The 26,553-nt window shown below is 35.0% G+C and overlaps 2 protein-coding genes across 2 annotated transcripts; one reads left to right on the forward strand and one right to left on the reverse strand.

Moving 5' to 3' along the window:
- Nucleotides 1-18,333: 18,333 nt before the first annotated feature.
- On the reverse strand, nt 18,334-20,046 carry LOC132269831 (uncharacterized). The gene is made up of 2 exons (XM_059771067.1): nt 19,516-20,046; nt 18,334-19,083 (listed from the first exon to the last, which is right to left on the reverse strand). The coding sequence occupies exons 1-2, from the start codon at nt 20,044-20,046 to the stop codon at nt 18,334-18,336; spliced, it is 1,281 nt and encodes a 426-aa protein (XP_059627050.1).
- A 3,311-nt stretch (nt 20,047-23,357) lies between these two features.
- LOC132268475 (uncharacterized) lies at nt 23,358-25,232 on the forward strand. The gene is made up of 2 exons (XM_059769317.1): nt 23,358-23,820; nt 24,203-25,232. Exons 1-2 carry the CDS (start codon nt 23,764-23,766, stop codon nt 24,884-24,886), a joined length of 741 nt encoding a protein of 246 aa, XP_059625300.1. The 5' UTR covers nt 23,358-23,763; the 3' UTR covers nt 24,887-25,232.
- Nucleotides 25,233-26,553: the final 1,321 nt, after the last annotated feature.

The raw sequence follows: 26,553 nt of genomic DNA on the forward strand, positions 1-26,553 counted from the left end.
GAATTTAAACTCTAAGGCATGGATTGTGTGGTTTCAACCTACTTGTGCATGGAAGGTGATTTCGTGAATTATATAAATTATGTATAAGTCGTGAATTTATTTGGTTTATTTTGAATCTTGGGACATTGTTGTTACAAGTGACATGGCTAAAGTTTGGCTCTAGTGCGGGAGGTATGAGTTCTCCCCAATTGAGATAGTGCGCACTAGGGTGGTCTTCGTAGCGAGTTAATGCCCAGAATAACCATTGAGGTCTGGGCAGAATTCCGAGCTTAATGTCTAAGTATTTCCACTATTTGATTTCGCATTCAATTCTAAGTTGACAATTATGTTTAATTGTGACTTGTGATTTTGGTTATTGGTGATTTTGATGTTGTTAAGTACATCTATGCTTTATGATTTTAATGAATCATTGTAAAATTTTGATGTTGTTAAGTACATCTATGCTAAATGTTCAAATGTAGTTTAGGAATGATCCTATAGATTCATTTGGAACATAGACGTTAGGTGGCATGACCCACTTTTGTCGTTTTCGTATTTTAGATTTCAAGTTGATGACTTTGAGAATCTATATCTTGTTGCTTTATATAGCATGAACTTATGTTGTTAAAATAGCATGCATGATGTGATTTATGCTAGAAATGTTCTAAGGTAGCTTAGGATGCTCCCTGAGTCTAACCTTTGACATAGACGTTAGGTGGCATGATCTTTTTGAATTGTTTCATGTTAATGTAAAAATCTATAAGAAATCGAGTCAATGCATGCTCATTCCCTACGAGTACACTTGTTTACTCACCCCGAAGTTACTGAGGGTATTGTTCAGGCACAGGATTCAATATTCGGAGATTTGTACTTGCCTTGAGTGGTTTGGAGATTTGAAGCTTCTTTTAAAGTATTCTTGGTCACATGCAAGTGTTAACATGTTTAAGTTTTGCTTATAAAGATGTAACACTTAGTTAGGTCCAATGTGTTTTTTTTGCCTTATGATATGTAAAGTTTACTTGGATACACTAATTGGAACCTATTCGATATGTATGACATGAGGCCAATGGCCATGCATGTTTGCTTTTGTACTTGTAATTCATTTGGTATCAAACTCTTGTCTTTTGGATGTAATCTTCCTAACTTTGAGGTTTGGCATGTAAAATCTTGTAAATGAAATGTAATAAGGCCTTGGGCCATTGTAACACACTTCAACACTTAAAGTATACTTGTTGGCATGCTTATATAGCTTAAAATCTTGTTTTTGGACCACATTCATGTTGGGGTTTGAGGCTTGGGTGATGCCTCAACATTCTTGTTCATAGCAGGTCTTATAGCAGTTTTTCGAGGTGTTTTGGTCGACCAAAACTCCATTTCGGTCGACCGATGGCTTTTGGGAAACTCATTGCACAGTAAAATCTTAATTCCAGTAGGCTTTTACACTGTTCAGGTTTCGGTCGACCGATGGCCTATTTCGGCCTACCGAACCAACCTTCACTTAAAAGTAGGATTTCAGCAAAGTTTCTGTCTAGTTCGGTCGACCGAAATAGCTTGTTTGCACACAGCCTCTCTGTTATGTTTTAGCCTGAAGTTCCAAATTCAAAAGATCATAACTCCTTCATTTCTAAACCAATGGGGTGATTCTTGAGCCTAAACTCATGGATTTTGAGTTTTCTTTCCAATGATTCCAATTCCATTGTCAAATTCAAGTCATAGTGGAAGTTATTTATGTTTTAGTGAAGTAGTGTCAGTTTTCGCTTAAACCAGGAAAATGACGTTTTGTGAGATTCTTGGCCAAAGTTCTTAGAACCTCTTGGAATATTGTAAAATGATTAGATTAGGTTGTATTCACCTTTTTTTGACTTGTTTAGAGTCAATTTTCTCTTTTTAATTGTGAATTGACCATTTTGCCCTTTATTGACGAATTTTGCCCGTTTTGACTCTCGTTCGCTCTTTTGCTCTCTTTAAGTTCCATGATCCCATGGAAGGTCACATTGGTGTCTTAGGGATGAATTTTATCTCTAAAGACCTTGGTTTACCTTTTGCTTCCGCAATTCAGACCCGTTACCGAGTCAACTTTCGGGTCATCACTGACGCACCGGGTTTAAAAACTTGGGCCGTCACAAGTGGTATCAGAGCGCCTATGTTTGAATACCTTGGACGAAGGGTTTTGGGTGCATATCATGCTTATGTTGCCATGCTCTATGTGTTTATATGCTTCATGATAACATGTTTTGGTTTGATAACATGTTTATATGCTTATGTGCTATATATAGCATGTCGTTTGTTTAGCATGACTTTATTTTAATGTAAGGAGCATGACATATGATGTATGCTAGATTAGATTTGTATATGCATGGCTGTGTTGTATATTTGGCATGACACAAGATTGGTCATTAAGGCATGAGTTGAAGTTAATGGTGATTGTAGTCATAGTTTCGTGGTAGTGTAGGTTATTGTCGACCTAGCATTGGTTTTTAGGTAGGTGGTGAGACACCTTTTGTTTAGGCTCTCGTGAGGTGAGTCATTTGGCATTGACGTAGTGCTCGATTTGTTGGTTTTGAGCCATGATGAGGTTATGGACCTCTTAGGATCCTTAGTTGATCAGGATGATTCCTCTGGGATTACAATTTTCGTGGGAGGGTACGTTTGTGGGCGAGTGCATGGCACTATCATGCTACCGTACTGGCTTGCTACAAGTGCAGTTCGAATGGAATTAATGTTGGTTTTGTTTTGATAGGCGTTGTCCTTTTGATCGATGATGATGATGGTTGTTTTGGGGATCAGTCGCAGTTATTGATTTAGTTGTTGTTGGTGTGGCTATAGTTTCCATTTCTTTTGAGTTCTCCTTGCGTAATGATGCTTTTGGGATCAAGTCGATTGATTGATGTTTCGGGTAGAGTAAGCATTGCATTATTAGTGTCACTTGTAGTGTCACCTTTAGATTCGGAGATGGATTGTTAGAGTTTTACCATTATGGTAAGGGCTCACATTTAGCTACAGTGGCTCAGTAGGAGGTGCCTAAGACACACCTCTTAAGACCTCGTGAATCCACACAATGAATACAAAATAAAGAAGTGGGATCATGCCATACCGGGGTAAAGGTAACAACAAAATCGATAGTCCCAAGTCATAATTAAATTATGCCGTACAATGGGATGCAATGTCATGAAATGTCTCTCCCCAGTTTAAAAAAAATAATTCTGTTTCCACCGATCCAAACCGTCAATGCAACCCGACCCATAGTATATCTATGGCGTCATGGGGAGAAAGATGGCTAGCAATCCCCAACCACATGGCATCTCCATGGCGTCGTCTGGGCCTAAGTAGCTCAACTTTCCTCTAGATTACATTAACACCACGGACCACTAGGCACCTCCTAGATGTCCGAGTTTTTCGCAAACTTTTCATCAAACTTTTCCCCAAAACCTTTTAATTTTTATTTAGATTAAATTCTCCCATTTCATGCCCAATGATATGCATGGACTCATGCTTTCCAATATTATATCAATAAAGGATTTTATAACCTTCAAATCAACATGCTTCCATATTTCAAAATTTAACAATTTACACATAATAGACATGAAAATTTACCACATAAACATACTTTCTCACACAAATCAACTGATACACATAGGCATATGGTTCATCTACAACAATTAAGCCAACTTAGAGAGAATTAACACAATTATAGCATGTTAGACAACAATTCATGGAAAATTGACTCATAAAAAAGTCTAAGAAGTCATGAATTAGAAACTCTTACTTCAATTTGAAGAAAAGTCCCAAATTTTCACCCCAAGCCCTAAAAATACAAAATCCCCAAAGGTGGCCAAACGGAGATTGGCTCTAATCAAAACGACGGCCTCGACGAGCTCTATAACTTTGCCCAAAACGGTAACACCAAAATCTCAAAGACAAGAAAGAGATCAAGACTTGAAGCTTGTAGGAAAAAAAAAGAATGAGAGGAAGAGAGAAAACGTGGAGAGAGAGCGAGATTTTTGAGGCTACACAAATGGCCTCTTGGCCTTTAAAAAAAGAAAAAAAGAAGATGGTGAGCCCCCACCAAAATAAAAATATCCCACCAAAACTATATATATATATATATATATATATATATATATATATATATATATATATATGCCTCAAATTCCAACCACACAATTAACTTACACAATGAAATTATGCACAAAATAATTATGCATGAAATGTAATGAACCCATGACATAACCTACGTACATAACAATTTCGGTAACGGGTCCCGCATGGGACCTTCCGGCTCGAAAGATAGAAAAATGCTGAAATGGCAACCGGTACATTTCCAAGAGTCTTGAACTTAAAGAAATATCTCAACCAACTCTCAGGTACACCCGGCACACCGCACGATGTCCGGCACGCAAAACAAGAAAAGACGAAAATACCCTCGAAAATCAAAAAATTCCAAAAATTGAAAAATGACAAAATTCAGGAATATTACACATTATACCATGGACCCAATTCAATTAATTCATAAATTAATTTCTACTCACCAAAAGAAATTAATTGAACTCCAATTAAATAATAAATAACCTCTAAGTCAATGTTGCATTTTGACCCCTCTATGCATAATTAGTTATCAGATAAATAAAGCCATCAATCCGACTACCAAATTAATATATTTATTTTGGTACCTTTGATTATTTTCAACTTGATCACAATAAAACATTTGTTTGACAAAAATAATAATTTAAATAAATAAATATATAATAGGGATTTTTACCAATACATGGGCTTAAGGCTCAAATACTATAATACAATGAGGTCAACTTCTTGATTTATCAAGAAAATGGGGGGACCACACAAACTTTTTCTTTAAAATGAAAGGACCACACAATTATTTCTATAAAATGGACTGATTTTCTACTTTAGAGCACACAACAATTTATATTGTTACAATGACCCAACACAATATGTTATTATATCAATAAAGCTTTAAAACTTGAAATAAACTTACAGAAAGATCCCTGAACAAACTATTTAATATTTTTCTTTGCTTTTTAATTTTTTCACAGTAAATTAATATAGACTTTTAGACTTCTTTAGAAAAAAGATTTTATATATAAATTAAATTTAACAAAACAGTATAGGATCTGATACCAAAATTAAGTTCAACCCAACCGGATAGAAGCATGCAAATAACATAGAGATTGAATTAACAATTAAATCACATAAATGACTGCCGAACCTGATAAAGCTCTGACAACGCCCTATTAAAATGCCTAAACATCAACAAGAATGGGCTAACAAGCCAACAGTTCGAGTCAACTGATAGAGAAAATTGCTAAATTAAAACTAAGGCTGCTTGTACTGGTTGGATTCAAGAAAATTCTAGGATCTACACTGCCTAGTTAAATAAAATCTATATATTTGATCTTTTTATCGACAGAAGTCTTTTGCCCGAAAGTATTGAAAATACTAAATAAGGAAAATGAATTTTTGAATAAAAGCAAACTGGATGATTTATTTCACAGGAAATATAGACTTGGATACACACTGTTTATACATGGATACACTCTCACACTATATTTTACAAAGAAAACACACTGAAAGAAATCACAAAAGAAAACACACTGGAAACTGAGGGTTGGAATGCTTGATGGTTCTAGACTTGATTGTTCTAAAACTCGATGATTTTTGCTTGAATAGAGAGGCTCTTTTTATTGGAAAATGAGGGAGATGAATCTTCCGTTGAGATTGCAGATGCTGTATAGACGGTTGAGATGTAAGATGCTTTAGAGATAAGATTGCTTTAATAATTGTTGAATTATTGATGTCTTCTTCTGGTGAGCCGTATCAACTTTTACTGTTGAGAATCTACTTTCGGTGGATTTGACTTTATCTGTCGGTGGATCTGCCTTTATCTGTACACTATTATGAATCTGCTTTTTCTTGGATGCTTTTTAAAATTTTAACATATTGGATAAATTTCTGTTGGTACTGCTATTGTAATACCCCTAATTTTAAAAGGATAGTCTCGGCATTTATTTATTATTTTTATTGTATTTTTGCGTGATTATTTGGTTTAATTATTTTTATTTATTGATTTGATTTAATTGTTTACCTATGTGTCATGTGTTTTAAATTGAATTAAGTTATCTTTTATTATTTAATTGGCATTTTATGGTTTAAGTGTTTTTAATTCTTTAATTGGGTTATTTAATTAGAATTAATTAGTTAAGTGGATTTAATTATTTAATTATTTTTTTTCATTTAATTCTGTTTTAAGTTACAGTTAACTTTGGGGGTTGGAATTTCACGTATAGGTAAGCCGTAACAGAGATAGTTTCATAGGCTAACTAGGTTTAGAATTAGGGCTCTGTCTCTGATTAAACACGGATTAGGGTTTATGATTTTTTACGCCTATATATATATTGTTATAATCTGTATCAAAGGTTGGAAAAACCCTATTCACGTATCAAAGATATAGAGAGAGAAACAGAGAGCAGTTGTGGGAAAACAGAGTGAGGCTTAAGAGGAATTGTACAGAGAAGACCAAGGAGGTTGAGTAAGGATTAAAGACAGAGTTATAGGAAGCTTGGCGGCGTTCAGAATTGCCAGAAAACTTAGAGACGACATAGGGATTTCAAAATTGAAATCACAGGCAAGTTCTTATCTTCCTCATTCCCTCTGGCTTGTGTTCTGTGCACCTAGATAACTTCTAGGGGATTAATTGGACATTAACTGAACCATGCATGATTTGTATATGTTTACTTGAGGATCTTTTAACCATGAAAATTTGTCTGTAAAACCATTATGTCAGGTATGTGTGCTATTCTTTGTTTTTGGCGTAACGTCCCACTGTTCTAATTTTTTATTTTGAACCTTACTGAAATCAACCAAGGTCTGAATGGATACTAGATGTAATTTAAGACCTTTAAATTTAAATTGGAGGAAGAACAGAGGGGTTGGGATAGAACTGATGTTGCAAACTAGTTTCATTGTCGTTCTTCAACAATGCTAGTTTAAATGGCTTGATTAAACTCTGTAATTGCTTTCAAAATTATTGTAAACAATCTTGGGGAATGCTTCTAGACTAAATTAAGACTCCTAAGATTAGTTTTTGAAACCAACAGAGTAGTAGGATTTGATCAGAGAAGGAACAGACGGACTGAAACGAAGAACAGACGGACGGTAGGCTCTCAAAGAGGAGAGAGCCGGCTCCACAATGGAAGGAGCCGGCTCCCCCATCTAAAAGAGCCGGCTCTATGATGTTTAGAGCCGGCTCCAGGCTCTAAAAAGAGCCTGCTCCAAATTTTGGAGCAGGCTCCCTGTTTATTTTTGATTTATTTTAAGTTTTTTTTTTTTTTTTTTTTTTTCTATGTACTATGTTCACTGTTGGAGCATGGAGACTATTTGAATGAATTTGGAACTTTACAGAGGGATTAAGGAATGAATTTTGAGTGTTATTAAGACCCTAAATTGATTAAAGTTTAATTCTAAATTGTCGGGACAAACAGTGTAAAAATTAAGGCACTTCCTATGTTGTTAACAAATGGAAGTTGAATTAATTGTTGAATTAAATTTCAGCAATTTGATGGAATATAATGTGTTTATAAAACTTGTTTTAGAATGCATTTAAGTGCATGATAAGGTCATTTAATTATTAATTTTGATCTATGCATGCTTAGGAGGCTAGTTACTGAATTATTAAATCGTTTCCTGCAACTATATGGTTAATGCTTGGATTTAAATTGCCGAAATATTAAACAATCTTCTGAAATTGTTTTAGCAATTTATTGGATAATAATAGGATTATTTAACCTATTCACATGCATGATGGAGTCCCTGACATATTAAATTTGGTTTATGCATGCTCTGGATGTTAGTTGTTGATTTGTTAAATCGTCTCCTGCAACTATATGGTTAAATGCTTGGATTTAAATTGCTGAAGCTTTAAATATTTTTCTGCAATTGTTTGGATGGTGGTTTTTGGGTCTGTAAATTATTAAACTGTTATATATGTTGTAATTTACCTGGATATGGAGGATTGTATGTACTGGTATGGGACGGTGACATACTAGGAACGGTTTAGCTCAAAACGCATAAACCTAACCTAATGGATTAATGGAATGGATTGAAAGATATCGAATCCTAATTGTGACTAAGTCAGACCAGCTGTAACCAAGTTGAATGACTTCCTAGATTAACGGATGGTAGTTAAGTCATATCAACTGAATAAGTTGAGTGACTAACTAGTTGGTTTATTGTAGGTCAGTTTAATAAATAGTTGAACTGCTTACCCTGGATTTGGATGGACTTTATATATATGTTTATGGTACCACGAGTTGAGCTTGAGTCTCAGACTCATTGGTTAGGGTGCATATATGCAGTGGATGCGTAGCTGATTATAATAGGTTGAGGTGTACCCTGTTAGGTTTAGGTACTCATGCCCACCTTTGGGTGCGTATTCGCATGTTGCCTTCTATTCAGGTTGAGACCCCTATTATAGACTAGTGAATGTCCCTTAGTGTGGATATATTTATACGTATGGACTAGATAGATATTGTGAGGTGTCTACGGTGTATCTGCGTATCGAGTCACTGTATGGATTGCAGTTAGATTAGAACTTGCTCGTGGGTCTCACCCACTCCTTCATTATTCTTTTCAGGTATAGGACGGTTCTAGCTTTAGAGCTTGATCGTGCTTGTCGAGGACAGTCTCACCTTCATCTGATTACGTAGGACTTCTCTCGATATTTCTAGCATTATCTATTTTCAGTTTTCAGTTTCAGTTGAACTTTTGGTTAGGGGTCCATCAGTGGATTCCCAAGTTGTAACCTTGAAGTTTTGGAGGATTGGAGTTTCAATTTTCAGTTATACATGGAGGATTTTATAATTAATGTTTCTTTCAGTTTTATTCTATCTTTGTTGTTCTTTTTGTCACTGTGTTCGTTTTAAAATACTTTAATTGTTTGATATTCCCTCAGGTTTGGGCCTGAGCCTGATCAACCCGTGTCTCGGATTCGAGGGGTATCACAGCTATCTGGTGGGCTGTCATCTCTGCGGGCCACATATGTATCAGTGTTGTCTGGTGCACTGGTTTCTTCATTTCTGTAGGCGAGTTCGAAATGTTCAAGCAACATCTTTTCTTCATTTATTATTTCTTCAACTTCTGGAGATATCTTAATTTCTGGGGGAGATCTGATGACATGCGGAATTCTATCTTTGATGAAAATTTCCATGTTTATATTATGGTCGTAGAGTCTGAAACTAGGGTTGTAGCTTGGGTGAACCGACGATAAGCTTTATAGTACACCAAATGGTTAAAGGTAGCTGGTTTCATATCATTACGAAAGCTATTTATAAAATCGATATGTCTTTTTAGAATCTTAACTTCAGTTGGATCAGAATGAATGTAAATTCGATGTTGTCCGAGAACTATAGCTCCATCTTTTACCCATTCTGGAGGAGTACTGTGGATTTGAAGGAGAATTGGACTTTCTGGCATGAAATCTTGGGTAAGTTTTTGTTCGAAGGTAATGGCTTGGTTTAATCGGTTAGAAAAGTTACCTAAAGAATTTAGATATCTAATGGTATATTTTTTGGTATGGTGATGCTATAGATCATTCCTAATTCTAATAACTTGCTTAGGTAGCAGGTGGTAGTTCTTGTAGAAAAATAGGTTTTTCTAGTTATTTCAAAAGGATAGAAGAAAACAATATCTATTTCCAACAAGATGATGGTTATAGGTATGAGGTTGCCTGTTTGTATAAATCTTAAGAAAAAATAATGATATTAGGTTGCTTTAGGTGGACTGTTGTTTCTGAGGTAGTTTTAGATATCAACCTATTATTTAAAATCATCAGACTTGGCCTCTTCAAGGATAAGTTCTTTGATGTCTTCAGGGAAAAGCTCAACTTGTTGTCTTAGGATTTCTCTGTAAGTCGGAGAGAAAATAGGTAATAACTTGGCATACTTGGTTTGTACCTGCAGAAATTGAACTTTCTGAAGATTTTCATCTTCATTAGTCCTTTGTTCAGAAATGGTTAGTTCTGTAGGATTTGTTGTTGTTTTTCGATAAGCTAAATTCAACTTTTTAAAATGAGATATAAGCGTCTCATGTCCTTACTGTAGAGTATGATATGCTTTGTTAGATGCTATAAAATATTCACTTAAGGTATTTAGATTTTTGACGAGTGTTCTATCAGGATTATTTCTTGAAAACCAAATATTATCTAAAATAAGTTTTTGGTCAGGAAAAAGATTATGTCTAGCGCGGAACTGTTGAGCTGGGTTTTGGATAATCAAAAAAGGATTAGAGGTGCCTGGTATAAGGCTATAGCTATTGTTGCTCTTCGATTCCATCCCTGCAAAATTTAACAATCAATTACTAATCGTGATAGAATATCTGCTAAATAATTTTCTTTTCCTTTGACATGTTCAAATACAGGTTTAAAACCCCTTCCAGTAATACAGTCAATAAAGAAAATCCATCTTTTTGCAGACATCCTCTGTTGCTTTGTTTTATTTGCAAATTTAACTATGTTATCACAATCTGTTCTTATAAGAAATTATTTATCAAGGAATATCTGAAATTTTTCAATGGAGTTTGTGACTCATAAAATTTCTAGATCTGTTGATAGTAAAGTAGATTATGTTTTATTAAAGGTTCCACTAGTATGGCGATATATTTGTTCTTTATCTCTAGAAGATTCTTTTGTAGGTCTTTGAAGTAGTAAACCCGCCCCTCCTTGTGCTGATGCATCTGTCTGAATTATTTTGTAACTATTTTCAAGCGGGAGTTGTAATGGTTCTAACTGAGTGACTAAAGATTTAATTTTCTTAACCAATTCTATGTCTTGAGTATTGAAATATTTTTAACCATTTTTTCCTAATTTAGAATATAATGGTCCTACTAACTGTCCTAATTTTGGAATAAAATTACTACCGTAATTCAATAATTCTAAGAAAGCTTGTAATAACTTGGTTTCTTCTAATTTATCAGGAAAATCTAAAATCTTTTGTACAATATGTGATTGTAATTCTACTTTTTCATCTTTAATATATAAGCTAAGAAATTCGATATCTTGTTTTTCTAAAATCATCTTTTTACTTCTTATAATGAGTCCTTGAGTTATGAATTCATTTGATATAATTTCAGGATGTTTTCTATGCTCTTCCTTAGTTTGACTTAAGACTAGAATATCATCTATGTAAACACAACAGAATTTTGAATATTTATTGAATATGGTATCCATTTTTCGTTGAAACTCTTGTGGTGCATTTTTTAATCCAAAAGGCATAACAAACCATTCATAATGTCCTTCAGGACATGTGAACGCAGTCCATTCAATAGATTCTTCAACGATACGGATTTGCCAAAAACCTGATTTACAGTCAAATTTAGAAAACCATTTTCTATCTTGTATTCGATTTAATAATACATCGTTATTAGGAATTTTATAGCTATCATCATAAGTATTATCATTCAATCTTTTATAATTTATAACCATATGAGCTTTTCCTCTTTTTATTTCGATATGATTTCTAACCATAAAGGCTGAACTCCTATGTCTACTATTACTTTTTCTTATTACCTTTAGCAATAAAAGTTCTTTGATTTGTTTTTGGAATTCTTCTTGATCATCAAGGGTATGAGAATTATCGAGTGTTTTTATAGTTATGAAAGGATTTATTATATTTAATTTGGCTTCGATTTTTTTTTTTTTATACCAGTGTTTCTGGGATCTTCTCCTAAAATCTCAGTGGTTTCAATTAATCATAAAAGATTGTCTATGTTTAATTTAGAATTTTTTAATTTAACTTTATTATTAAGAAAAACCTTTGGTTCATCTAAATGACTAAGAAAAAAAACTGTAAACCCGTAGGAGTATACAGGAATCCTCCGGTGAGTGAGTTTATAAAATTTAATTCTAGAATAAAATCATAAGTAGTGGGAATATTATTAACTACATAGGTTTTGGGTAAAACAAAATTTTCATTATTAATTAGTATAGGAATGTTTTGAACACAATGAGTTATTGGAAGTTTCTCATTATTATATTGGCTCATATTAATATTATAGTTTAACTTTACCATGGCTTCTTCTGGTACTAAATGTTTTTGAATTATACTTTTGGATGCTCCAGTATCTAGCATATCTGATGTTTGAACCAATTTTTATTTAAATTCTAAGGTTACAGGGAATTGAATTAGACTTATCAAATTTATAGATTCAACTAATGTATCTTCTAGCTAACATTCATATTTAGAATAACAATTATTACATAATAGAGTTTTACAATGGTCTGTACAGTAATGACCTTCTTCAATAGAGGAGTTACATTGTTTACAGTTGTAAGACGAGAAATAAAATTTAACTAAATCATAATGACTTGAGGTATTGCTTATAGTGTAAAGGAAATCTTCCATAGAATGAAGCCCTTGTTTAAGATCTTTATCAAGATCGAATTTGTTATCTATACTTTCGATACTATATATGCTTTCATTATCATCATCTGAATTATAGATACTTTCTAATCATATAATTCTTCTATCTGGTCTTCAATATCTTCAAGAATATTGATTTTCTCTTGAATTCTTTTAATAGGGTTATGTTTATATCTATAGAGGCAATTTGATCTTACATGACCTGGATCTCCACAAATAAAATATTTGCAATTTCTTTCTCTTGTGGGTAGAGTGTTAATTTTTTCATATTTAGTATCTTTATTTTTAATATCTTTCTTATCTTAGTTTATTTTTTGTTTTTTATACCAGGGACGTTTCTTAAAAGGTCTAGGGTTATTTTTAATATACGGTTTTTTATTACGATAGTTTTTATATATTTTATTTTTTTTGTAAATTGTATTTCCTAGGTTTGTTTTGTTTATAGGTGTTCTGGGGCATACAACCGTATTGTGGCGGAAAGTCAAATTGTCTACATGGAAAATAGAATTGTTTCTTAATCTGTTTAGACTCCTTGCATAGTTTACATTCGGCTTTTAACATGCTATAAACATGATTCACTCTATCTCCTATGGTTAATCTATCTTTTCGATGATTCTCTAACCATTTTTCCCAAATCTTAGTTCCGATACTGCCTGGTTATTTCTGAAGATATCTATCAAGTAAGGTTATGTCTCCGGTTTCTCCTGTAAGGGAAAAATATTCAAAAAACTTATTTGTATAATCTTTTATATATCTAAAGTCACAAATCTGTAATAACTCTAGATTACGTAAGGCTTCATTTTACTTTATTTTAGTTTCTTCTAGTAATCTGTCTTCACCTAATAATACCATTTTGATTAAAATGGTAAACATTTGAATTGTAAAGGTATCCTTTAGGACGGCATAATCATTAGCATAACTAATTTTGTAAGATTGCCATCAGTCATAGATTATTCCTCTAAGTAAGGTTTCATAATAAGTTAAGACTTGGATTCTGTTTTCAAATTTGGTTAAAATACATGTTCTAATACAGTCTTGTTCCCAATTTTCAATTACTCTTGCCCAATCTTGGGGATCGTGTTTAGATATATCTAAAATAGTTCCTACGTCATGTGCTGGAATATTATCATACCTTCTACGATTTGGTATCCAGGTAGACGTATCTGGTATATTTCTATTTTCTATATACGTTTCTTGTGAGGGTTGTAATCTTTGTCCAGTACTATAGTCATCATTTGTTTTATTAGTATTACTGGTTTCATTATGTATTTCTTGGTCTACTGATCCTGTAGGTTGAGAGATAGATCCTTTCGGTTCTTTTCATTCTCTATGTTTTACGACATTTAATTCTTCTTTTAAAGTGTTTAATTCGTGCTTTGTGTAAAAGGATTCAAACCCTACCTTTAATATATTTTTCTTAATATCATCATTATTTCCTTCGCCTAGATAAATGCTTTCTATAAGTTGATAATTTGGCTCAGTATATTTTTCTTTCAGATCCTCCATTTCAAGATTGTCAAAATCATATATTATTTTATCTAGAATTTCATCTTCTAAGCCATTATAAAGGACATTTATTTCTTTAGGAGATTCTATTTCTATTAGTGTAGTTAAAAAGTCTTCTTAGGTGTCATTAACTAAATTATCCTGCCTTTTATAATTACTAAATCTTATAGTAGCTTCTCCACTATTTTTCACATATATCATATTACTTTCGAGACCCTTTTAGTTGTAATAGTAAGATTAGGTAATTCCCATTATGTTCCTTCATGGGTAATACTGCTTACTTTTCTAACTTCAATCATCTGAACATATTTGCTACTAAAAGGTTTAACTATTTCGCTGAATTGGGCTTTAAATTTTAAGTTATACTGATTAACAGTTTTTCCCATAAACAAAGTATTAACTAATAAGTTTTCAAATTATCCTGTCATATTATATCCTTTTGTGGATATAGCAATCTTAATATGTTTACTGAATTCTCGAGTAATCATCGTGTAATTGGGGATATATCCTATAATGGCTGTGTTTGCTGCTAGATCTATTTCAGCGCTGGTTATTTGGGCTTGTTGATGGTTATTCCATCGATCATCATAAATATAAACAAGTGCTCTTGTTCCTACTTCTGCTCTGTTTAATACTACTAATCCTATCATTATTACACCTAAATGCATAAGTTCTAAATTATTATCATTCAACTATTGGCAAGCTTTGGGTGTCATAAGGTCTAAAATAACTTGATTGTTAACTGCACTTATTTTTCTCTGCCTAAATTGATTATATATTTTACTCTGTAAATCTAATAAATTATTGGAGTAAAAGTTAACTTTATTTTTTACCTTCTTCATTCCTTGTTCTATATATTTTTTAGCATCATGCTCATTATCATATAGATCTTCTACCCGCATTATTTCTTTGGCTTTTAAGGATAATGGCCATCTCTATGTGGCCGTAAAAGATTTATATGCTTGGTGGTTATAGGCGAGAACGGATTGGTTGATAATTTTATATCTTTTATTTTATCTGATAAGTCAGATAATTCTTTACAAAATTCTCTAGGAATATTTTCTTGTATTACTTGTAATTTTTCTTCGAGTTTATTAACTTTTTCTGATAACTGGAATAAAAAGTTATTTTGTTTAATATTTATATTAGTTGATTGTACGTCTATCTTAAAACTTGTAAATCTTAAGGGTCTTTGCCAATTTTATAAAGTTCTGTTAAAGCTGCTAAATAATCAGGATTACTAGTGCTCAAAAAATATTGTAATAATCTTTGAATATCGGTTTTAAGTGACTTTAAATAGTCTATAATTATTTTTTGATTTTCAGAAATATTTTTAATATCGTTATTTATATCCTTAATGGCGACCAATATTATCTTGTTATCTAAATTATTTGAACTAGAATTTTGTGCTACTTGTTCCTTAATATAATCAAGATTTTCTCCTAATCGTTTTATAGAGTTATCTAAGCTATTAAAATCTATTTTACTCAGAAACCTAGCTAAAATCCTTATCGTTTACCTTCTAAAATATCTTGTATTCTAGTAATTCTGGATCTAAGTTCGTCTATTCTTCTTTGTAGGTTACGCGTTGTGTCTCGTAATTCTTGTGCAATGTAGCAGTTCCTAAGTGCTGTTTGACAAAATTCTAGAACTTACATAAGTTGTTCTTTGGATAAATTGTGCATAAAATAAACTTTAAGTGTGAAAATATAATTTTAACTTACTAAAGGGTTCAAATAAAAGGTCTTGACTTTTAGTTTATGCTAGGGTAAATATGTAAAAATACGTTCATGGATGGGTAATATACTTTTGTTACTACAACTTTTCTGTAAAATTTCCTATATAATAAATCATTTTGTCTAAAAATATACGAAAGCTTTCGAATTTAGTTTGTGATCAACCATAATCAATACAAAATAAATACAAGTAGCAATGATGCAAATATTGAAAATATAACCCTCTAACTATTAATTACATAATTACCCAAAGTGTCGGTCTATGGATTCTGAAGATTCCGCTGAACAAATCAAAGTAATTACTAATTAATAAAAGAGTCTACTTCTCTCATGCTTAAGAGTCAAATGCCATGACAGTGATAAAAAGCAATTGCATACGACGGCTCTCGCAATATATCTCAACCTAACACGAATCCATTTCAAGTCTTAGTTAATAATGAGTCCATTCATAATTACCGACTATGAATTATTTATGATTACTATTTATGTTCATGTATTGATTGCCATCACATACATATAAATATCTCTTGTAATCAAGTGGACACTATCAATTCTATAATGAATCGAAATATAATATATTGAATTCACTAATTGTATAAAGCATATATATTTCAGATATATTAAAAACATATGTAAATTTAATCCAAATAAAAATTCATGAGAGCAATTCGACGACATAATCAGGAAAATAGTTGTAATTGCTTATTGTTAGTGATTGAATCTAATGCACACATACGCTTGCGCTCCCAACATTGACACGTCCCATCAATTCGGATCTCCCAGATTCTGTGTGCGCCTTGGTCCTGTGCCCCATGTATACCATTAAGGAATGTGGATCTGCTTATGTGCTCGTGTTTGTATGGGCTAGAAATTTGGCGCAACGGCACAGCCCGTGCGGCACCAAGGTGTTGTTTCAGCTCGCGCAAGCGCCCTGGTCAGCCACTACGACATGCCCTCCCAAGCATAGATGCTGACTAGTTTTGGCCTGCCTTGGCCTCGTTAGGGGAACGGCTCCAGCTCCCGACCAGTTTGTACAGGGATGGCCAACTCCTTTCTTTATAGTCAAGTCCACGACTAGCGACAAGCTCCTCGCACTCAACCGAGTCAACCTGCCTGAACTCTGAAGAGGTACCATCCTGTGCTCCTGCACGCTCCTTCCCTGGAACCATTCCCAGTCAAACTCTGTTCTTTGCCAACCAGCATGTGTGTCTTCCATCCTCCAAGCATCTTAGGAATCACTTCGTAACATTCTCCCCCACCCAAATCCTGTGACGCCCTCGTCGCAGTGCGACGCTTCACTACTGCGTCCACTCTCTTCCAAAGTTTGCCTCCAAGAGGTATTCTCGCCTTCCCACCATCACTTCCTTGTACAGCTCCCTGCACTGCATTTGCCCAATGATAGGCCTCAGACCAAGGGGACGTCCACTCCTCAAGGACGTGACTCTTCTCCGTCATGCTGCCTCCATGACATCCCGAGCAAGCAAAGGCCTCCTGCTGACTTGATGCTCGCCCTTCACCATGGTTTTCATCACCCAAGGACTAAGCACGAACTTTGGTGCGCGCGGCCCTCCAGTGCGCAACTTCAACGGACGCCTCTTCTTGGGGAGATGGAGGTTCTCCCCCCAACTGTATTGATTCCTCCTCATCGACGCAACTTCAGTGCACCGTCTTCATTCTCTGACCCCTTCCGAACCGACAAGGGGGCACCCCACCATGCTTTACCCCAAGTACTGCTCTAATACCATTTGTCATGGGCCTAGAGATTTGGCGCAGCGGCACGGCCTGTGCGGCACCAAGGCGTTGCTTCAGCTCGCGCAAGCGTACTGGTCAGCCACCACGACCTGCCCTCCCAAGCATACATGCTGACTGGTTTCGGCCTGCCTTGGCCTCGTCAGGGGAACGGCTCCAGCTCCTGACCAGTTTGTGCAGGGATGGCCAACTCCCTTCTTCATAGTCAAGTCCACGACCAGCAACAAGCTCCTCGCACTCAACCGAGTCGACTTGTCTGAACTCTGAAGAGGTACCATCCAGTGCTCCTGCACGCCCCTTCTCTGGAACTATTCCCAGTCAAACTCTACTCTTTGCTAACCAGCATGCGTGTTTTCCATCCTCCAAGCGTCTTAGGAAACACTTCGTGACAGTGTGCTGCCTATAGATTGTCAATGCAATACATTACAAGTTAGAAATGGTGGACTATAAAAATGAATATATATATATATATATATATATATATATATATATGAACGCTTCTTTTGCAGATTCTCCAATCCTATGAAAACTATTGACCTACATGTTTTTGTTGTGAGTGCTGATCCAATGAAAATGGGATACATGATAGGGGTACTTAGTGAACTCCTGTTATCAACTCCAATCCGAATTGAGGGCCAGACTGGAACTTACGGTAAAAAAAATATCAATAAATGCAAAAGAAAAAAAAATAAAAATTATATTTGCATCACAATATCACAAGTAGATGAAATAAAATCAAGAATTCTCTATGCACATCTTGAATAATTTACTCCATTCTACCATCTAAAAAGAGATGAAACCAACAACTTAATTGTTTACATTTCACGCCCAGTCTCAAACAGTCAAACTCTCCACAGTAGCCAACCCGCGTAACGTAATTAATAAATAAAACATGAGTTGCCCTTTATTAATCATGATTTCACTCAGACCGGCCCTTAGGTTGCTGAAAGCAAACGAAAAATCTGTTTTCCTATAAGCCATGCAGCAACTGTAAAGCAAAATAATTGTAAATCGAATAAGCAGGCGACCAAAAAACTTGGAACCTTGTGAGGACCAACAATAATCAAGAACTTGGGCATCATCTTCTTCGCGGCCAGACCATAACTGACGAGCATTGCCCCAGCCACCAGTAAGGGAAGTGCACGATAACAAAGCGACCATTTGCTAGCCATGGAACAAGTGTTAACAAGTATCACAGACATACTCCCAAAAAATGCGATGCTGTTAGCCACAATGACATAAAATACATCGGGGAGGAGATTAGGAGACCTTATTATATCTTTAACACGGATGTTTAAAGTTTCAACATGGTGTTCTAATGGATAGATGTTGCTTAAATTCAACAGACCGTCGTGTGCAGCGTTTGCTAAAAAAATGAACACAGCCAGCAAAAGGGATTTCTTCATCAAGTCCATGTTTTCCTGCATCATCTTCTCTTTAATCCTCCCTAGTACTGATTGTAAACAATCAGATGGTACTTGTCCTTCACAGCTGGGGGGCTCTTCATCATCATCTCCATTCTTGGCTCTAGCTTGATGAAGCATGTCACAGATATCTCTGTCATTTCTATCAGATATATTTTGGCAAAAGAGGTCCTTGGCTGTTAAACCTGAATTATTTATGGAGTTCACGTTCACCACACGATCACCATTTCTACGCTTGTAAGAGAGCAACACTTTCACGACCTACATTGCAGATAATTAATTATAGTTAATGTGAATTTCATTCATTATAGATCTGTGCTAAGTAGCCTGACTATTCACAGATATGCTGTGCTTTTGATATGAAAAATTATTACATGGTTCGAGACTAAGTGGACATGGCCCCTATCAATCACAAGTGCCATGTAACTAAATGTGTCGGTTTTATTCAACATTTTAATTATATAACAATTAGTGATTGATCGGATCACATGATCCCGAATTATCTAATAATTTTTTTGATGTAGTGCTTAGTAAGGGAAGTGAGGAGTGTTTGGTTCAGTTGAAAGTGAGCTGTAGGACCAGGTGTGAATTAATCATGGGGATGCAAAAATTACACACCCTGTAGGATTTCCCTACCAAGGCTTGGTGCACACAACGCACAGATAGAGAGTAGAGAGAGAGAGAGAGGAGAACCTTGACTTGCTTACGCAAAATTGCAATATGGAAAACAGTGTTGCCCTTATAATCCTGGCGATTTAGAAGATCCATCCAGTGAAAGTGGAGGTTCTGAAGTTGTTTAACCAACACGAAAAAACAACCAATTTGGCCATTTTGGAGAGCGACGTGAAGAGGTGTCTCTGCCCGCAAATTCAACTCTTGGATGGAATTTGGACACCGAGTGAGTAATGCCCTCAGAACAACTTCTTTGCCTTTCTCTGCGGCAAAATGGAGAAGGGTTCCTCTCTCAAGATCTCTAAGAGAACACAGAAAGTCAGGTTGGACCTCACCAATCAGTTCCTTCACAGTCGGACCATCGGCAACTTCACAGATGAGGTGCATAGTGGTGTAACCATGCGCGCTAATCCTCCGAGAAGAAAGTTCCGGATTAACCCTGATGAGATTCTTTGCACGGTCGATGTTATCATGACTTAGTGCAACGAGCAGAGGATTGTTCCCCCAGCTACTTTGTGAGCATTTAATTGCTCTGGACATCACTGAAGACATTCTCAGAAGCTATACCTCCTTAATGTATGGAATATACACGAGAAACAGAAGAGCCCATACATTGAGAGGTACTATATATATATTTTTCATATAGCTTAACTGAGTTTAACAATAACAGGTAGAGTGAGTGAGAGAGAAGTCGGAAAATTAACTTTGTACTTACCGACCGAAGGGAACAAAAAAGGGGTGAGTTGGCGGAAAGATCTTCCCTTGTTGTATTTGCTAAATTGTTGCTGTTGAGCCGTCTTATAGTTGGTAACGTCTTTGTATTGTTTCCGGAGAAATGCTAAGTGGAGTCGTCAACTGTACAAACAGAGTCTTTGGATACAGATGTTCAAACTTCAAAGGGAATGGTTGCACAGTTGTGCATGGCATAGTTCTTGTTTGTGTTTACTTATCAAATTTAGTTTGGTTGGAGTTTCCACCGGCCAAGAAATTTCAACCTACTTTGCCGAGTACCTACAAAGCGAGGAGATTCCAAAGCTGGAAAAATTGTTTTAAATAACGGGCTCCACGACACACTAATTTTAGTTTATTTTATTTTATTATTGTTATTATTATTATTTTTCACTATGATCACCCACTACTTTTCTAACTATTGTTTTCTCCAAAACAGACTAGAATCGATATTCAGAACAATATTTGTGCAGTTGCAAAACCAACGTCAATGGCTGATTCGTTATACTCTTCTCTTTCTTCACGGACTCAATTGGAAAATGAAGACTTATTGATCACGGGGGACAAAGATGAGGAGAAACAACATGAGGGAGGATTAACGCCGATGGAACAGATGCTTGAGCACCCTTGCTCTTTGTGGAAGAAATCGAGGATGCTTGAGCACCCTTACCCTTGGTGGAAGAACCCGAGGACGACCGATGACACAAGAACAGATTGGCTCCGCTACAAAATCGGAATTTCCCTTTCAGTGGTTATTGACCGCAATGACACGAAGTCCACAGTACTTGGGCTAGCAGTTTCTGTGAAAAAAGAAAAAGTTGAATGGACTTGGGGAAATCAGACCCTTTTTGAGATGGAAGCTCTTAGTAGCCATTTGACGAATAAATACTCAGAAGGAAGGCTCGCTGCAAGGTACTATTGTGGTGATCAGGGCAAGGACTACCAAATGAGAATGATATGTTGTCTGCGAGCTTTTGCTGGTTTCAGTCTGAATTCGGAAAATTGGGGTGATCGAATAATGGGATTGGATACTCCTTCTGGAGGAAACATTTGTCATGTGTACCGTACACCAAATGGGAGGAAAAATTGCGAGGCTTCTATTTTCCTTGATAGCTTCCCCTGTAAGGTGAATCGACAAACAGGGTATATAGATTATGATAAGCACGAGGAGAAGGCACTCGATTTTCGCCCCAAGATACTTATTTGTGGTTGGAGTTCATACCTTCGTGAGTTGGATTATGCAAGCTTTGAAATCTTTAGACAAATTGCTGATAAGTGTGGAGCAGTTTTGACGCGTGACATGGCTCGAATAGGCCGTCTTGTTGCAGCCAAGGTGAAACTTGTATTAATGTTTAGTTTCTGATATAAGTTTGTGTCCCTGATTCTTGATACTAGCTTTGCTTTTCTGTTATTTTGATTTGGGGGAGAGAAATAGAGAAAGAGAGACAAGAAAGATTTGAGTTGTACTCACAGTGAGCAGCGGGGCATGACAGAGCTCTATAGGAGGTAGATAAAATAGAGAAGAGAATACAGAGAGAGAGAATATAGTGAAGAGCATTTTCTAAATACAAAATGGTTAATTTTGGATTTGAAGGTCTTACAATAGTAATGTGACCAAATAACAGTGCGGAAGTGTGACCGGAGGCCCTTAGTTGCGTATTTTAAGATTTACTATGAATTAATATACACAAAATAAATTATAGGGGTGTGTAACACACACAAAATGAAAACCATGTTTTTGATGTACTTTCCCCTTTAGTAATTTGTAAATCCTTATCACACAACCCACAATTCTCCCAAATCTTGACTTTTTTCTTTTCTTTTCCCTAGCGTTTATGGCTTAAACTATTTGGAAAGTTCTGTAACTTAATTTTGGGGAATTAGTTCCTGAATTTCTCTTTATTTTAAGTTTTTTATGTCTACAATTTTATTCTTCTTAGATGACATTAAATTCAGCAGAATCTTTTCTCAGTTATTTAGGATTGGTTACATGAATATTTGATCACATGTTTTCATACTAACTCTACCAATTTTAATTTGATGTTTCTATGTTTTTTCCCTGTGACCATGTCAAATCTTCTTAACAGGTGTCCTTAGTGAATGCATGTCAAAACCATCTTAATTGATGCTCTTATTTTATCTCCCTACGGTTCTACTTCAGTCATAGTAGGAATGTGTTTATTTCTAATTATATTCATTCTTTTCTTCCTGCACAGTGCACATCCATCATAACTGCAGCCAATTGTTCTAATTTTTGTTAGTTATATTAGTTTAGCCATTAGGCTATTATTCCTTTTTTCTTTTCTTTTCCCCTTTTTATTTTTATTTTATTTTAATTTTTTTTTTTTTTTTTTGGTTTTAAGAGAGTGTCAAATTGTGTTATTTTTGGAATTTTACTGCTTATATAAATAATAGTTGCAATATTCATCAAATTATTATTATTATTCACAAATAAGATAATAATTTTCCTCTTTGCTAAACTTTGTGAATTCAAAATTATTTTTAATTTACTTTCCTAGCTTCCATTTTGTCATTTATGTGCTCTATTTTTCATAATCTTCTTGCTCTTTATTATTGTGCTCAATTTGCAAAAGTTTGCAATTAAGCTTACACTTTCCTCAACTCTCTTCAGTATTTAGCAATATCACTTCTCACTGGGAATGATTCAAAAGCTTACTGTTCTGCATATCTAAAACTTAAGACATTAGACGGTTTTACCACTTCGGAAGGTCAACATGTTCTAGGAGTACGAAATTGTGGGAAGACAGATGTAAGCTTCAAAATTTAATATAATTGTTATATTAGTTCAGCAGTTGTTCTAATTTTTGTTAGTTATATTAGTTTACATGTATGGTGAATTCCAGAACAAGGAGTTGTATCAGAACCCATTTGTCGATGATGAGAAGAGGCAGAAGTTTGTTCAATGGCGGTTTCAGTACTTGGAGCAGAGCATCAGAAAGCTTGATTTATTCACCATTGTTAAGAGCAATGTTCTCAAGTATTGGGCAGGAGCCTTCAAGAGAGAGCTCTGTTTCGCCACCAACCAAGCCCTCCAGTTGCTTCAGGATAATTACCCTGAGTTTGTGGCCAAAAAGGTAATACCTATATAGATAAGTTTGTATGTGTGTGTGTGATTTGTTGTTTTGTGGTGTTGGTTTTTGTATTAATTTGATATGGGTTTTGTGGTACAAAGGTGTTTATCGATGTTCCATGGTGGTATCTGGCATTCAATAGGATGATAAGTCCTTTTTTGACCCTAAGGACCAAGAGCAACTTTGGGTTTGAAGGCCATCCAAAATCTGCTGAAACCCTTTTCAAGTTAGTGAATTCATTTTTTTTTTTTTTTGGGGGTGGGTTTCATCTATAGATACGTGTTTATATGATCTATAACATTATATATTGGCTTGGCTTGTGTTTGAATGAAAAAATAAAAAATAAAAAATAAAAATCAGATATATAGCTCCTGACCAAGTACCAGTTCAATTTGGTGGACTTAGTAGGGAGGATGACCAGGAATTCACCACGGCTGACTCTGTTACAATGGAGACAATAAAGCGAGCAAGCGTCGAATACATAGTTGAAATTCCTGTTTCTCAGGTGGGTAATCCTTCCTGATTATAATGAATATAACTGTTTTAATGAATTGTGATACATTAATGTATTGATTATGTATATGTTAGAATTTTAATTTGGGTATTGTTGGATTAATACAAGGTTGAAATTTCTGTTTCTGAGTTGGGCAATCCTTGCTGATTGTAATATTCAGCATAAGATACCAGTTTTCTCTTTGCTAAACAATGTAAACGTGCGGATTCAAAGTTATTATTTAATTTATTTTTACAGTATCCATTTTGTCACTCATGTTCTCTGTTTTCCATCTTTTTATTCTTCATATTTGTTTTTCTTTTTCGTTTTTCCCCCAACGAATCTCAATTTGCAACAATTAAACTTACACTTTCCTCAACTCTCTTTAATGCAGCTTTCAAAAAATTTAATGTTCTCCAGGTATGATCCAAAAACTGGCAGATTTGTGTATGTAAATAGCAAGTCATCCGGAGAAATGTTGACCCCGGACAGCCAACATGTTCTACCAAATTGTGGGAATGAAGAAGTGGAAATTGAAAAGATGCTTCAACAAGCCGGAGCTTTGAGAGCCAAAGAACTTTTCATTCACGATTCTGGCCATGATGCTGTTTGTCATTGTAGAGAGGGCAGTCACAAGCCATCACAGAATGTAATAACCGGGCAGAGGGAATTTCTATGTTGCGTGTTATTGTTGATGGCTGCACTGGTTGCAAAAATAACCTATCAAGCAGCATTTAGTTTCTCTGTTGGCGCCCTCAAAGAGGGCTATGCATATAACTATGCTGCGAATGGAATCCTCCAACTGAAAAAACGTGATTCAATTGCAAACCGGTCATTCATGCTGTTCAACTCCTCTGGATTTGTTGCATCAGTGGCTGTGATTATATCCCTCCTCCATGAATTCCCGCTGAAACCATGGCCTCAAATCTCAGCGTCCACTCTGTTTGGATCGTATATGTGCTTGGTAATGGCAACATCACCGCGTGATGCATTTGTGCTCCTGTTCCTAGCAATTCCATTAATTACCTTGGCAGCTGCAGGAAAACTGTATGGCTTTGCAAGGGAGAGGTCCTATTGAAGTTCTTGAAATCAAAAGTGGCAGGTGCCAGGTGGGAAAGCTTTTATTGTGTTGTGTAGCTTTGAATATATATATATATTGCATGTTATATGAGAACATAGTGCAGTAAGATGATCTGCTAAACTATGTCCTGTTTGTTATGTTTTTTTTTTTTTTTTTTGATCACTGTTTGTTATGTTTTAAATGTGAAACTCGTGCAAAGTAAGAGTGACAGTTTGTGTGATAATAAAATGTGTGCCCCTGCATTTCAGTTCAATCTTAAAGTCTTTTTTTCTTTTTCCTTTTCAGTTCAATCTTGATCTGCAATCTTGTACAACTACTCTTTCATCTAAGTAGCTCTGTAGCAGTTGGTAGCTACCACTATTATCTTAATTGTGGCCTTTTAGTGGTACAATGTTCCCTCTCTAGCTTGGTACTATAACCTTTTTATTGTCAAATGCTAGGAATTGCTTTATTTATCATAGTAGCCCATTGAGGATATAATAAGTCCATCACTAGTAATGGAGCCATTTCGAAATATAATAAGTCCATCACTAGTAATGGAGCCATTTCGAAAATTGGTTTAGTTTAAATGCTAGGAATCTTCATGACAACAAATGTCTATGATGCTTGAAATTTAAATATATTGGATGCTTATGCTACATCAATCTATTGCTTAATCATTAATAATATATTACAAATAATGATTACAAATCAACAATTTTATTCAGGAAAAAAAAAAAAAAAAAAAAAAAACCTACAAGTGCTTTGTGGCAGGATTATTATTATTATTATTTATCAAATAAGTACTCACATAAATAAGCCCACAACAAACTCGAATCCCTGCTCTCCCATTTGGATATAGGGAGATTATACCATTAGGTTAGTGCCCCAACCGTCCCTAACCAGAATATTTGCATAAGCTAAATACTTGTGCAAAACTTAATAAATGACTTCTGTTTTCTGTGGACAAAGGTGGCATTTGATAATCAGGATAAATATTTGGAGATAATGGGGATTACAAAAATAAATAAATAAATAAATAAAAGATGTATTCAACATAAAAATCAGAGAACTGTTCTCATATAATAAAATTAGGGATAAGATACTCATTTAAAAAAAAATTCGGGTTAATTTAATTTAAAACAATTTAGAGGGCCATAATTACATGAATGTAAACACTCAAAAAGTATCTCATGAAAAAATAACTCAGACAAAAATAATTACCAATATGCCAAATTTAAATGTTCATAGATACACAGGGTCTAAAATACCCTTCAGTACCTTTGAAGACGTACCTAATAACCCTTCTCTTTCCATCTCATATCTCTCTTGCTTTACCAATCTCTCACCACATGAATCTCTTTGTCAGCCGTCAAACCTATGACCCAAAGTGTATTTGTAAGACGAGGAAGCTTCCTCTCTCTAGATTGACAACTTAAGCTCAGGCGCTCTCTCTCTCTAGTACGACTCCGACTCGTGCTTAAACTCTCTTTAGAATGACTCCAACTCACTCCAACTCAAGCTTTCTCAAATTTAAATACACCCAAATGAGTTCTCAAGAGAAATGATATTATTATCGACTTTAATAACTTCAACTTAAAATTGACAGAGATAAAAATATGACGTATTATTATAAAATTTCAACTTTTAATAAATATTATTACTATTCGTGTTTGTTTTCATAA

The sequence above is a fragment of the Cornus florida genome, unplaced genomic scaffold (assembly GCF_030987335.1).
Source record: "Cornus florida cultivar Cherokee Brave unplaced genomic scaffold, ASM3098733v1 CherokeeBrave_3.0.0_Hap2_Chr08, whole genome shotgun sequence".
Taxonomy (NCBI): Eukaryota; Viridiplantae; Streptophyta; class Magnoliopsida; order Cornales; family Cornaceae; genus Cornus; species Cornus florida.

Coding starts and splice junctions, on each gene's coding strand:
- LOC132269831 (XM_059771067.1), bottom strand. CDS start 20,046: ATGTCTTCAGTGATGTCCAGAGCAATTAAATGCTCACAAAGTAGCTGG. Junction 19,084..19,515: donor TTTTGCGTAAGCAAGTCAAG/GTTCTCCTCTCT, acceptor TCTGCAATGTAG/GTCGTGAAAGTGTTGCTCTC.
- LOC132268475 (XM_059769317.1), top strand. CDS start 23,764: ATGGAGACAATAAAGCGAGCAAGCGTCGAATACATAGTTGAAATTCCT. Junction 23,821..24,202: donor TTGAAATTCCTGTTTCTCAG/GTGGGTAATCCT, acceptor TCTTTAATGCAG/CTTTCAAAAAATTTAATGTT.